The sequence below is a fragment of the Choristoneura fumiferana genome, chromosome 16, assembly GCF_025370935.1.
Source record: "Choristoneura fumiferana chromosome 16, NRCan_CFum_1, whole genome shotgun sequence".
Taxonomy (NCBI): Eukaryota; Metazoa; Arthropoda; class Insecta; order Lepidoptera; family Tortricidae; genus Choristoneura; species Choristoneura fumiferana.
In genome coordinates, this window is record NC_133487.1 from 2995296 (window position 1) to 3011270 (window position 15975).

At 38.1% G+C, this 15975-nt stretch overlaps 1 protein-coding gene across 2 annotated transcripts in view; it reads right to left on the reverse strand.

The window, feature by feature from the left end:
* The window catches only part of LOC141436007 (uncharacterized), a 106478-nt gene extending 94579 nt beyond the window's left edge, over nt 1–11899 (reverse strand). Inside the window, exon 1 of one of the 2 annotated variants that reach the window (XM_074098833.1) lies at nt 11465–11899. In XM_074098833.1, the coding sequence (XP_073954934.1) occupies nt 11465–11593 (129 nt within the window). In that variant the 5' untranslated portion in view covers nt 11594–11899. Of the gene's footprint in view, nt 1–7141; nt 7244–11464 lie in introns of those variants that run through there. The other variant, XM_074098834.1, reaches the window with a different exon arrangement.
* Between the last annotated feature and the right edge of the window lie 4076 nt (nt 11900–15975).

Sequence of the window (15975 nt, forward strand, 5' to 3'; positions counted from 1 at the left end):
GCGCACTTTGTATGTAGATTGATTTCTGTACCTATCTGTTTTGTGCCTGCAGTGGGATACATAAAGACCAAAATGATGACGATGATTAGACCGTTTATCAAGTCTTAATATCGTGAATGCATCAAGTCAAACTGAACAATTTCTAAACTAAATAACTGTGCACTCGGCGGCACAAAATTTGGCCTACTCTACATACAAATAGGTTATACTGCATACATTTGATTTGAATGCCACATTTTTTGCCGCTCAGTAGGTTCCTCCTAATCGACTTGGATTTTTTGGTTTTTGAACATCAAACTTTATGTCATTTATGATAGAGTTTGATGTTAGAATTACAATAAGTATTTTATTATGGACTCTGGGCGTTAGGAGAATAAACAATTAGGTACTTTGCTCATCCGCTACCTTATGATATTGTCTATGCAATAAATTACCTGTCTATGGACAAATTCTTCCATTTCCCGTGTGTGTGGACGGATGGTTAATCATAAACAATGATAAACCGGAATTGAATAGTGCGAAATACAAAAGAAAATGCAAAGTCACGTGGCTACAGATAGAGAAATCTGTTTAGTAAGTTGTCATAACCAGAGAATGGACGTGATGTTATTTGACATCTCGATATGGCCCAAAACTATAGAAGGAGCGGTATGCTACACGCTTCGTCTATTAGATATACCTTGTAAACTTAGGCAATCATTGCACAGGTAATAACACCGTAATTTATGTTTTCTCTGGTAAACACGATAAGGTTTAAAGACAAGCCTTTAAGCATACAAAAAACAAGTGTGACTCGATCAAAATTAACCAGAGTTACAAAAAAGGTTTGATTTACAATTGAACTATGTGAGTCAGTAGTTCAGTCAGCTTCAATCGTATATGAAAAGGCTGATAATTTAATATAGTTTTATACGTGTATGTATATGAATGATGACATCTACAAAAAACTAAAACGGTTAAAACAATTTCAGTACAGTTCAGGAATCGCAAAAACCGTTATAAGTGAGTACAACTGCTAACATTCTTAATTCGTCAACCTTATTTTGACAGGTAAAGTTAGCGTTATAACCAACGTACTAATAAAAACATTAAGTAAATAAGTAAAAGTGTTGGCGGATGTCCTTGCAAAAGTCCATAATCATAATCATATCAACCGTAGGACGTCCACTGTTGGACATACGCCTCCCCCATAGACCTCCAGTTGCTTCGGTTGGAATTAAGTTTCCTGCATCCACCGTGAGCTGCGGCTTTACCCAGGTCATGCGTGCATCTCTTTGGTGGACGACCTACACTGTACTTGCCAATCCGCGGTCTCCATTTGTGAACTTATCGGCCCCATCAGCCATGTGCAAAAGTGACCTACTTTCTAAGAAATTTGAAGTTGACTTGAATCTCTTTCCACTTTCCGCTTTCCGCTGAACACTTGTACTGCTCCGCCATTGCATAAGTCACCTTTCTCATAACCTTATGACCGAAGTACCTATCATCTGTTAAACCTCAGACAAACGACTTTGACTGTACATCAGCTTAAGGTTAAAATTACCATGGCGAAGAAATAGCAAGAAAACTTTCTTTTGGCGCTTTGTCGGCTCAATGTTATGTCAATGAAAATAACATGTTGTAATAGAATAAGTGGAATCAATCAATACGATATTAGAGGTAAGTGGAACCAATTTCTGGAATTATTTAGATAGAATGGAATATTAGAACGTAAGCTGCGCCGGAGTGGCAAGATATGATGAGAAATGCGAACTCGTTTTAAATATATAATTGATGGCGAATGATGATGCAATGAAGATTGATTTAAATACGATGATGACGGTTCGGCCAAAGTGATGCGCCGGTTTTTTACAGCGTTTTTATGGTTCCGTACCTCAAACAACTAAACCCTTATAGGATCAATATTTACGCCAAGGCCGCACTAAGGGTAAACCGCCGCGATTTTTAAACGAGTGGCTTTTTTATACAAGTAAACTTTAAACCGCCAGTGCAGCTGCTTGCATTAGTTTAAAAAAAGTAAACCAAAAAAAATATTAAAAACGCCACACGATTAATCAAGACTGACGCACGCGCAGGCACCCATCAGCGCCATCTGTTAGCCACTTGACGTCATTCACTTTCAAAACTGTTGAACTCTTAGCATTTGTAGATGTTCGTGTGGATATTTTACTAAAAGCCTCATTTAGATTCATTGGCCCTGTGCACACGGCATTCATATTTTAAAAACAGACAGTAAGGCTTCGTACTTACCTCATCATCATCCAAATGTAGGACGTCCACTGTTGTGCATAGACCTCCCCAATAAACCTCCAGTTGCTTCAGTTGAAAGCGGCCTGCATCCACCGTAAATCCGCGGCTTTAACCTCGTTGGTGGACGTCCTACGCTGCGCTCGCCGATCCGCGGCTTCCATTCGAGAACATTTCGGCCCCAACGGCCATCGGCTCTACGTGCTATATGCCTTGCCGTGTTGTATAGGCCACATATCACCTCCTCCTTATCTCACCTTGCTTATGGTAACACTTAGGTACCTCAGTAGCAACTTGATTCGCGTTACTTTGGAGAATAAAATTAAAATCCTTGTAAGTTTCAAAAAATATATACGTTATTAAAATTTTAAAGTGGCCATCATCTTCGTCTATAATCCAAGGAGGAAATAATCGTTAAATCTTATTGCTTAACAATGGCCCGTCTGAATCATTTTAAAGGCATTGATCACGTAATTCATTGTTTACTAGCTTTACGGATCACAGAAGTAATAACCAGATACCCCAGTGGTTAGAGAATCTGACTACGAAGCTTGAGGCGGGAGGTACGGCATGAGCCCAGCTGTGGGACATATTTATCTATATCAGCCTATGCTGGGATGATGTTAAAGAAATCTAACGTTAACGGCTTCGCCGAAAGAAAGTTAACCAACTTAGGTACTAAAAATATGACAAGCTTAAATGTACTGATGTGCCAAAGGAAACTTTCCAAAATTGCTTTATTATTCATATAGGAAAATTTCGGAAACTTCTCACAATTTTCCGTTTCTTAAATTTAAATTTCCTATATTTATTGTTAAAATTTCCAGAAATTTCCGAGAACTTCCCCAACTTTTGGAAACTTTCTGCAACTTGCACATCTGTACTTAAATTATATACTTGAATGACACAGTGTTTTTAAGTAGACCAATGACATTTCAGTAGTATAAGGTTAGGTCTATACTTCATTATGATCTGCCAATGTCCTCAAAATGGTTACGCAACGGGTTGCCGCGCTCTGATTCTAGCGGCGATCGAGCGTGACTGTCGCCACAGAATATATATATAATAGTGCTGTCGCGTATCAAGCAAGCATGCGTGTCGCGTGTGTTCTTTATGTCTACTACTAGTCTCATTAACCTAACCAACTTAGAAAAATTGAGAAATTCGACATTGTAATTTCAAAGTTTATGTATGCTGGATTTTCATAAAAGTAATATATAAATACGTAGCAATACAGTTCATTATTACAATAACAACGAATTATATTCTCGTATAGCACATCCTCGTTAATCTATACATGTATACTATACCAACCGAAAATGCGCCAGGAGAGAATTGAAATTTTTGCCATACACATTTCAATTACTTACCGTCTCGCGCCCAGTCTTATCTGTGCCCTTAGTGTAAGTTTTCAGTTACAAAATACGTCTCGATCGCGTTTGCGTTAAAATCTCAATTTGTATGCAAATACGAACAGCGCCTCTAGCAGAACGTTTGCGATATTCGTGTTTCCATATAAATTGAGATTTTAACGCGAACGCGATCGAGACGCATTTTGTACCGAAAACTTACACTAAGGGCACTGGCATCGCCGGTGGAAAAGCACTTAAGCTATCATCTCGGCATGATAATGTTTCATAATATTCTCAACGATCAGGTAAAGTTAGTGACCTTACAATTACGCTTATGCTGCAAGAAAGACACACCATTAAAATTCCTGTTTTAAAATGTTGTACGCAATATGTCCATAAAATAGCAAACAAGCTTTTTCTTGGTCAGTCAGGATCTAATTCTTATACACATTCCATAGACCTGTCTTGGTCTAGAAATTAACGTATTTAGCTACTTTCCTTCAACATGGAAAGTTATAAGGAATTCGAGGAATGACAAGTAAAAAAATTGCCCAATAGGTCACTTTAGCCCTGAGGGGTAACTGACCATTGAGACTAACTTGCTCCAGGTTATTATTATTGCATTGAAATTATGACACATAGCCATATGGTTAGTTTTAACTGAACACTCACGCTTTAATGTTTTTTATTGACTCTTCTATATTATATATATATGTGGTTTTCATATGGGCCAAAGTTACCCTTCGTTGGGTCAAATTGAGTACCTACTAACACAGAATAGATAAAAGTAGTACTAAGAAATGATCGTAAAAGGAAAACTTTATAATTAGAGCACTATTTTTTTATTTTTACCGAATGTTTTTGTTGACTGGGCACGGATCTATACTAAAGTGGAGTGGATTGCCTAAGCAAGGGGAAATCGATCAGACAAAACAGTGGTGTCCACAGATATAGATTACACTAGATTACACAAATGCATCTACTTCGCACACACGTCGAGGTTAGCCCCATACAAAGACTGACCGCTAACTGACTAATCATGACTGACTAGTGACTGATTCGAGCCCCACGGCGCGGGCGGGCGGCGCATTTAAATCGATTTTGCGCGGACATCGGGGAATTCACATCGCTAATTCGCTCTTGAGACGTCACAGTAGATATAAAAAAGTGACACGGTTGGTTTTCATACAGATTGAGGTGTTTGCGTTATCTAGTGTAATCTATATCTGTGGTGGTGTCCATTTTTGAATATCTACACATATTGCTGCAATTTCCACTCAAAGCCACTTTTCTCTATAAAACGGCATAAGGCTGCGTTAGTTAATGCGATCTTAGACGCATGGTTTGGTAAAAAGCTGAGAAGTGACCGACCATACGTCAATATCAAAGCAGCACTGTCAACAACCTAACACTGTTCCACCATTTATCTGATCAACAGGTTGTTGCCAAATCTTACAGTCGAGCTGTCACTATTAATTGACCAGTGCACTTCAAGTATTACTTACGAACCTGAATGACGAGTTAGAGAATTGGGCAACCCACAAAGTACTATGATAGGCGATGGCTGTGCAATTTCCCTTCTGCCAAAAATATATCAATGACTTGGTCATGGGAATTATTAACTTCATTTTTAGGGTTCCGGAGCCAAAATGGCAAAAATAGAACCCTTATAGTTTCGCCATGTCTGTCTGTCTGTCCGTCCGCGGCTTTGCTCAGGGACTCTCATTTCTAGAAAGCTGTAAATTTGCACGAATATATATGTGAACTATGCCGACAAAATGGTATAATAAAAAATTAAAAATATTTTTTTAGGGTTTTTTCTCATCCAACCCTATAGTGTGGGGTATCTTTGGATAGGTCTTTTACAACTATTAGGGGTTTGCTAAGACAATTTTTCGATTCAGTGATTTGTTTGCGAAATATTCAACTTTAAAGTGCAAATTTTCGTTAAAATCGAGCGTCCCTCCCCTCTAAAATCTAAACCGGTGGGTGGAAAAATTTGAAAAAAATCAGGATGGTAGTAAGTATATCAATCTTACAAGGAAAACTATAACGGCTAAGTTTGCTTGAGAATTATTAGTAGTTTAAGAGTAAATAGCAGCCATTGGAAGATTCCGTATAAAATACGACATCCTTAGAAAAATATGACTAAATTTTTTCGTAATGGCTACGGAACCCTATGTTGGGTGTGTCCGACACGCTCTTGGCCGGTTTTGTTTTACGAATAGGTTGACAAACGAGTAATGCACTTGATGAATCTTAAGTAAGCACCACTACCCATGGATTGCTAACACCAGAGAGGACAGCCTGTAGGGTAGAAAATTTCATGTGACGTTATTTGACAGGCTATTACTCTCCGTAGCGGAATACATCAGTGCCCTTAGTGTAAATTTTCAGTTACAAAATACGTCTCGATCGCGTTCGTGTTAAAATCTCAATTTGTATGCAAACACGAACATCGCAAACGTTCCGCTAGAGGCGCTGTTCGTGTTTCCATACGAATTGAGATTTTAACGCGAACGCGATCGATACGTATTTTGTAACCGAAAACTTACACTAAGGATACTAGGTATGTGTTGTTCAATAAAGTATCGTTTTATTTGATTGTATTAGTCAATGATCTTCATTTTATCGGCCGAAACTCGTACATTGCTGGGCATTATAGGCACATAATTTAGGACAATAATAAAAAGTTGTCAAAACGTAGCAAAACATTTATTTGAATTAAACTGTTTTATTTGGAGTTACATTTAAAGTACTTGCACGTACATTTTTGAAACGGTGAACAAAACCTGATGAAAAATTGTGAAGCATTTAAAAATACCTTTATTAATTTTGCACTTCGTAATGTTTTTGATTTGCAACATTTCTGGAACAATTTAGTATTGCTAGTTTATTTATTTACGAAGAGTGAAAGGTTAACTTAAATACATTATTTAAGCAGCTACGAGTATAAGATAATGGCAAGGTCGTCTACTTGCAATCAAATCTGAAGTATCTACTACAATTTATTCTACGGCATTACGTTGCACCTTCATTACTAGTTCTAAATTGATCTCATTTCATATCCGAGACAAGGCAATCCAACATGAATTATTTATAAAACAGAAGCTTGGTCGAGTAAAAACTAAACGAAAGAATTAGTATTATCGAGAATGATAAAAAAAAAATGAGTTAAAAAAGTTAAGTAAACTATTTCATAGATCACGCAAGGTTTTCTTCGCGCTAACAATAACTTGTTTAGTTAAATCTTAGTCAATGTGTCTTGAGTCTCACGGTAGTTATTAACTTAATAGTTTACTTATTCAACGTTTAGTAACTTTTAATTGCCGATCACTCAATGCATATCTATCTAATATAAAAAGTGAAAGGAAATAGCTTAAAGAGCGTCCGAGCTCATAACTAACTCAATCACCTGTTTATCGTGTGTTTATTTATTATATTTATAGTTAATTGATGCGTAAACCGGCTTTTGTCAAATAAACCAGCGGATATCAGCCGCTGGTCCCGGCAAGGCAGCGCTAAAAGTGAAAGTTACTTACCTCGAAGTCACCTCGCTCCCGCACCACCATTACTTTTTTAAAGAAAATCTGGGGCATAATGGCACTCCACCTTCGACCTTTGTTAACAAATTAAAAAAACACAAACGTCACGTCAATTTGATCCGGTGTTCCGAAACCAAATGTTTGCACCTTTTGTTTTAGAGATTCAATGTCACTGCGTTTGCCGCGTTTTTTGACGTTTCAATTGTTTGTAAACAAAACACGCACTTACGTAACACTTGTGTTCACTGATCGCGTTTTTAATTTAAAAATGCGGACCTTTCCCTTCTAACACTCTGTGGCAACTAAACTTCACACAAACCATAATGTTTATAAGTATGAAACGTTAACTTGCTGTAGGACTTGTCTTTCGCAATCACTTCTACAACATGCCGTCAAACTTGATAGTTTAGCGTATAAACCCAACTTATTGCTTTAGCTTTACAGTCCTAAATTGCACATCTTACTTATTATAAAACAGCAAAAGGTAAGTTTGTTTTATCTACAGTGCAATACACCGAGATCGAATCTATGATACGGATACCATTGCGTTTTTGTACCATATCATTACGTTATTAGGAAATAGGCTGTTCATAACATAATTGACATAGTAATTAACCATGTTCTTAATTTTTCACTTCTCATGCTCGTAAAGTTCGTGTTTATGCTGGATCTAGGCGACATAAAATGCTGACTTCTTATGCTCTAGTGCACAAAGTAAAATCTTCGTCTAACAATAGGTAAGACCAAGGAAATCAGGTGCAAACAAAAAAGTTTCGATATTTTTTATTAATATTTTTAATTTGTATAAACTAATAATCATCAAAAAGTCAAAATAACTCAATAAAACTAAATATTTATAATTATTTTAACAATGCGTGAAACATAAAAGGTACCTAATATGTGAACAAGGTTTCCACTGTTGCTATTTCATCTCCTCGTACTCAAAGTGAAAAGCAGAGTATAAAACTCGAGCATTAAGCCCACTTTCCTCTCGATGTGTCTATCTACTCTATGAACGTCTCGGGTAAAATGGCTCGTTTTATGCTCTTGTTGTACATACTACTATTTTTGTATTAAAAAGTATGCCCACTACCACGTTTCCTAAACAACCATCGCCTTCGCGTGTCATGTATGCGCTTGAAATATCATCCGGACACGTTCCTATTACGGTCTTGGCTGATACGGTGCAGGTAGAGACCTTAAATTTTTTCACGAGTAGGCGAGTAGTAAGTACAGTTAATTTGACAAAGACAAATATTAAATTTGGATTTTTTGGAGTAGAACTTGATAATGAGTGAATTAGCGGCCGAATTTCGTATTTATTATAAAATATTTGAGACCCTGAAAAGGACTTAGGACGGTTTTTATTCCTGCACTCGCCCGATTGAACTTTTCGCAAATGAAGTCGCGTGCAACATCAAGTAAATTAGTAAGTAAGTACCTAAATAGTTTTCCGCTATGCATTTTTCCACTGTAATGTTCGTTCCAAGTGCAAGTGTACCAAGTGACCTACATAATAACAAATATTACGATGAAAGTGAATGAGAAAAAGTGGAGTTTAACGAGACCTTATCATTTACTCCGTCACGCTACGGAAACATGAATAAACATTATGATAAAATTCACTCTACTTAAAACTACATTTAGAAGATTAGAGACGGTAATAACAGCTGAATAAAGCAGATTTGCAGCATTCGAGCCATACTTGTGACTATAGCGCACGCAATTTGATGGTCTACATCCGGGTTATTCTTGATCTTGAATTGTGTTTACTTAAACCGCTACTTTATAATAGAGCAAAGATAAAGAAGTGTTGGAAGATGAAGAACACCTAACGTTAATTATGCTTCTAATACAGTGGCGTACCGTAGTTGGGGCGGGGGGGCGTTCTACCCCGGACAGCACATTTAGGGGGCGGCAAAATACCATAAAAATTTAATGCTAAGTGTGAAGTTCCCAATCCCGCACTGGGCGCGCGTGGGAACTACCCAAGTGTTCTCATTCTGAGAGGAGGACTGTGCCCAGCAGTGGGACGTGTATAGGCTGGGATGATGATGAAATATGTCGCACCTACGATTCGGACGCGTTAGAATGAGTACCCTACCCTAAATAAGAGGGCGACATTTTCTTCCGCCCCGGGCGACTGTAGCCACGCCACTGTTCTGATAGTGCCGAATACTGGTGGTTATAAGTAGTTGGTATTATAAAAATTGCTTCGCGATCATTGTCGGGTTGTCTTTCTTAGGCACTTGTCTCAACGCCAGCGAGAAACGATTGGCTATCGACTATTTTCTCGCTCAAGAAACAACAAAAAGATATAAGATCCTGTGATGAGAAAAGAGACACATATATTAATATTTGATCGCTGGCGTTACACTGTTCGGCGAGAACTCGCTCTTACATCTTTTGTCGCAGCGACAAGAGCTATAATACTCGCTGAGCTATAGATACTCGCTCAGCGATGTCAGCTTGGCGGCCGCCCGCACGAGCGAGTCGAGTGGAGCGAGTTAATCGCCGTCGCACGCGAACACTCGCTTACAAGCCGAGCGACAAAACTACACTCGCTTCTCGCTGCTCGCCCACTCGTTTCTAGTTACTCGCTCTACTCGCTTCTCGCTCATCGTGGCGGTTGGACAAGTGCCTTACGCGAGGACGTCAACACTTCGCCTTCTGGAACTCGTTATTGCTTCTCCAGAACCTGTTATTCATGCGTGTAATGCTTTTCGGAATCGATGTCGCCTTTTATGCTTCCCGGGTGCACATCCCACTTAATATAAATGTGAAAGTTTGTAAGTCTGTTTGTTTGTTACCTCATCACGTCTAAACCGCTGAATTGATTTGGATGAAATTCGGTATTACAGATAGTTTGACTCCTAGAAAACTGCATAATACCCGCGGGATAGCAATAACGAATTCTACGCCGGGATTGAATCGGGATTTAGTTGTACATATATGAATGAGTTACTTAATATTGTCAGTCTTTTTCCGGAAACTAAAATAGAAAGAGTCAAACTACAGCATTCAATAAACACACGAATCGCAAACATTACAATAGATTTCTCGAATGCAAAAAACGAATAAGGAAGCAGGCAGTCACGTATCCATTGTATACTGTATCCAAATTGATATATTTTATATAATGACCAGTGGAAAGTGACTACGTTATTTGAATAACAATTAAAATAGTTACTTATTCATTTTTTAGTCCAGTTAGTCACTGGTTAAGTTAGTCATGTGGGTTCGGTGATGTTATAATTTAAAATGATAAGATTAGGTTGACTACGAGTTTTATCTTTAGATCGATATTGATAAAGATTTTGAATGTGTTTCGTGTTAAAATAACTAATGTCATTGAATTAATTTATTAACTACCTACCTAATGAATTAAGTTGGTTAGTAATTAATTACGCAAACACTTCCGAATGAGTTCCTATTCTAATTCCAAAGTGCCTGTTTATTTACTTTAAGAACAGAATTAATAATTTAAGTAAGATTGAGTTCCGCAACTTTACATTGGCAAACTTTTATTTATTTGCATAAATCAACGGTACCTAGGTATAATTATGTTTTGGGATATATAAGGCTAGAAAATTAGGTGCGGATATTTTCAGGGTATGTAATTAATAAGCTAAGAACTAATTATACACATAAATTAAATATTTTTTGTTTCATACAAAAACACCATTCCGTCCAAAATTCGTCATCCTTAACATTAACTGTATTATTTTTTGTTTAATTGAAACTAATTAACAACGATGCAAATAATCGATCCTCAAAATATCCGTATCTGATTTGCTAGCACACTGTATATCTATCAACTAATAACAATGCATCTAGTAAGTAGAAGGTAACTGATAAAACTCTACCAAGGGAATGAAATGCGTTTTTACTGTCAATAGATTTAGGGGCTGTTTCACCATCCATTGATTAGTGTTAACTGGCGGTTAGGTGTGATGCCGTCTCTATTTGCTTTGTTCGAATAGACGGAGACGGCATCACATTTAACCGTCGGTTAACGCTAATCAATGGATGGTGAAACAGCCCCTTAGATATTTACCTATGTATATGGCATAAACAAAAAATAAATACGGAAGATCTTATTTTAGGTTTCAGCCATCATGCACCTTAGAGGTTCTTCACAAAGTGTAACTAAAATGTAACAAGACCGTTCTCTTATGTTCCTCATTAGGTGGCACTGGAGCACCTAATTGTGTTGGATCTGGTGATAAATTAACTCTTTTAAATTACCTACTATTAAACGACTATACAGATATTCTAAATTTCCATGTTGTAACTTAATGTTCAGATGTAAGTACTTACATTTAAGTCAAATCCACTGCTAACCCACGAGCGCCTGTGCAATATGCTCCCGACGTATTTCGCCTTCCATTTCGTAAGGAACCCCTCATTCTTGCGTTTCGATCGCCGGTTCACAGTGAACCGATCCATGGTTCACTCTCACAAAAACTTCAATGTACCACGTCTACCCATCCACTACACACACACGATAGCTGCAGTCCACGGACGTGCCAAAACTAAATGCATTTTAGAAAAACAGTGCCGGAGCAGATTAAAGTTTGTTATATAAAAACTAAAGACGCGAACCGAATTAATTGCCCCTCTGAATATATTACCTACTAAAGTTACGCATCTCGTTTTAGCAACATTTAGAAAGTGTGTTATACTTATGAAAAATGTTGTCCGTTGAAAAACCTCCAAAGTTTTTTTTAAATATTTTTCCCGCGCTGGCTGTGTTCCGAATCGTAGTCAGGACCAAACTGGAGGTATTCGATATGTTATTGTCGCCTTGTTCTGTTACGGTACGGTGGAACGAATACGTTCGTGATTCGAATGCTGTAGGCATAATTTTTGATTGTCAGAGCCATACAACTCGGACAATGGGCACTCGATATGCGCAACGGGCGCGTCCTAAATGTAACTCTATGTTAGTAGGCAATTTTCCTAACCTAAATACTTGTACAAGGACGGACTTATTTAGGGTGGGAACTAGTGAAAAGAACATATTTAAGTTCCAATTAAACGGTAATACATTGTTTTGTCCTCTGTAATGTTATTGAAATATAGAAGTAAATGTTTTTTGTAGGTAGGATAGAATCTTAATCTATGGAACTAGTGCATCCATTGTAATAATGCTTTCACAGATTGAAAGCTACAACTATATTTTAGATTAACATATTAGGGTACGCTGACGAGGTCTCATAATTTTAAATAATAAAAAAAGTATTTGGTGTGAACGCATCCTTTCTCACGCTTGCCAGAAAGAAGTCTTAGATTTTCATTTACCTTCGTTATGTTCGGAGGCATAATGAAATATTAATGATTAGTCGTTTTGTAACTTCCGTATTGTCGCTTAATTGATCCGAGTAACGTTAGCTCTAACGTCTATGGTAATAAGACTTCATTCTCTGGGATGAGACCACAGACCCCAGAGTTCTACAGAGCCCAAAGCACCAACGACGCAAGCTTGAGCCACACTGGCCTAAGCTGTCTATGAACTTTAGGGGATTTTTTTCGCGGCTAAGCTTGTATAAGCTTAGCTTGTAAGCCGTGGTGGCCTAGTGGTTTGACCTAGCAGAGGGTCGTGGGTTCAAACCCCGGCTCGCACCTCTGAGTTTTTCGAAATTCATGTGCGGAATTACATTTGAAATGTACCACGAGCTTTGCGGTGAAGGAAAACAACGTGAGGAACCTGCACTAACCTGCGAAGCAATTCAATGGTGCGTGTGAAGTTTCCAATCCGCACTGGGCCCGCGTGGGAACTATGCCCAAGCCCTCTTGTTCTGAGAGGAGGCCTGTGCCCAGCAGTGGACGTATATAGGCTGGGATGGAAGCTTGTATAAACTTTTTTCTGAGATAAAACTGGAGCTTAATGGAGTAAGTACTGCAGCCCGGACATGATTTCACGCCATAGGAGTCGTGGCGAGCGATTGCTGGGGGGCTACTACGAAATTCGAAGTTCTTATCGTACCGTCTCTCTCATTCTCATATTAAATAATATTAGCGAAAGCGGGACGGCAAGATACGAACTTCGACTTTTGCACTTCGTTAGTATAAGGCACGCATATGGCCTGTTCATTGCGCGGCCGGGACGCTTGTTGTCTCGCAACACACGCAATGAACAGAGAAAATGAAACGAAGTCATGGCTCGGATGCTAGGTGTAGACTTAAAAGGCGTGCTTCTATATAAGTGGAAGGCAACCAGACATCCGGTGACAGCCATTATATGAAATCCACGTATGTATGTATTTAAACTCTTTATTGTACAAAATAAGTAAACATACACAGATGACAAACAATGAAATATATGTAAAAGGCGAATTATCCCTTTAAGGGATCTCTACCAGTCAACCTTTGAGTGGATGAGAGGAGCATTCAGTCAGGGACAGACAAAAAGTGAGTTTAAAAATTAAAATAGATAGTGGAAGCTACAATACATTGCTTTAATCTGTCATTTCCCAGGATAACAGGATCAAAGGAATTTGGGCACAAATTGTGCCTCTGGGAGAGGACAGGTTAAATAATATAATACACAAATCTATAAAAGAATCCTAACATAAAAATACACCTACTTATACAAATATACAAACACGTCAGCGTTTCTCTGTTCATTGCGTGGCCAGCCGCTCACCGCGCCAGCTTACCTAGCCTGAAAAACTGTAAGTTTAAATAATACGATTATAATTCATTCACTCCATGCTTCCTGAGTGGATTGGGTGTCGCCGTCCCTATCTTATATATTCTTTTATTTCCCCACTAATATTATAAATGCGAAAGTCTATGCCTGTTTGTTTGCATGTTTGTTACTACATCACATCTAAACCATTGAACCGATTTGGATGAAATTCGGTATATAGATAGTTTGAGCCCTGGAGAAGGACATAGGATAGTTTTTATACCGAAAAATTGCATAGTTCCCGCGGGATAGCAATAAAAAATTCTACGCGAACGGAGTCGCGGGTAACGGCTAGTATTATATTTTTAATGAGATACTTACCTAATCCGAAAAATACATAACATATTGCTCCAATGAGCTCAATAGAAAACATGGCACGCCCTGTAACTATCGCAATACAATATATTATCATTTTCCTCTATAATAATCATATACATCGCATCCATCATTTTTTTACGAGCATAGGAGCATAGTGAATATTTAACGCCAATTACAAACTGTGTTATTTCCTCTTCAACTAATGAACGCGTTCAGTCATTTCGTCATATTCGGACGCGTATATGATTAGCCCGAATTCTCGATTCGATCCGGTGTTTAGAAGTAATGGTGGTAGCAAGTAGAACATTTATCTTTGGGTGTTGTGTGGGTCGTCAACAAAATTTTCACTTTATACCCGCAAAAAGTCGGGAATTCAGTGAGTTCTTTCTTAAAGAAACGAAATACAATTCGGTCAAACGCACCCGAAAAAAATCGCCTTAAAAAGAAACAGATATTTGTCAAGTTTCAAGATTAAGTACCTATCCTTTGTTTTATCCCAATTCTGCCCCCTATGCTACCCTATGCATATTGTGTGTGTTTGTCCGTCTACCACGTCAAAACGGAGCGACGAATCGACGTGATTTTTGGCATAAAGATAGTTTAATGGGTCAGAGAATGACTAGGCTACTTTTTATCGCGAAAAATGCACAGTTCCGAGGAAGGATAACCGATTCCACGTGGGTTGAAACCGCGGGCGAAAACTAGTTTCCTGATAACTGTTCACAGACTGACCTACTGCGGACCCTTGATACACATGCTACGGACCCCTAAGGGGCCCGTGGATCCCACTTTAAGAAACCCTGCTATAAGATTATATGTGACCATGTCAAAGTTAAAATTGTGAAGTTACAAGTTCCGAGCTAATTTCGGGCCTTTTTTCCGGATAACTAGCCCCGTGGGGTCCGCGAACCTTTGCTCTTATTCAATCAATGCTAGAAAGCTGTAATTTTGCAGGACGTAAGACTATGCCGACAAAATGGTACATATAAAAAAAATGGGGTGGGTACCTCCCATAGACGTAAAGTGGGGGTGATTTTTTTTCTTCGATCCAACCCTATAGTGTGGGGTATCATTGGATAGGTATTTTTAAAACCATTAGGGTTTGCGCAGACGATTTTCGATTTATTGGTTTTTATGCGAAAATATTCAAATTTAAAGTGCAAGTTTTAAAGGCGAAGTCTTAAATAGCAGCCTAAGGTATAAAATATACCTATACCTAAACTTGGCAGATTAAAAAAATACTTAGAAAATACGAAATCCTTAGAAAAATATTACTTGAATTTTTTGTAAAGGCCACGGAACCCTATTTTGGGCGTGTCCGACACGCTCTTGTCGGTTTTTTACTTATTTTACAGTTACTCTGGAAGGGGCGTGATTGGTGTGTAAATTTATATTTTTGCTTTGTGAAAATAAAATGTGTCATTTTTTTTTAAATTGAAACACCCGATCCAAATTTAAAATAATGAAACATCTAGCAGATTTTTTTATCATATCTAATAGCGTATAAAATGAAGTATCAACTGACTACATATATACTGAAAATATACTTATAATAGGTACTTAACGCAAAGTTTCTGAGTAGGTACATTTAGGCACAAATACCTGATAGCCATAATGTGTCACAAAGTCACAGAACTACGTATGGACCTCACGATCGGAACGATCGTCACCTCATACTCCACTTACGCAATCTCACTGTAATATCGTATTTTACAAGCGTTTTACTGTTGGAAAGTCTGCCATCTGTATTCGATTAGTTCTCGTGTGCAAACTTGACTACAAAACTTACCTGTCCAGTACACAATAGATACCTAGATAC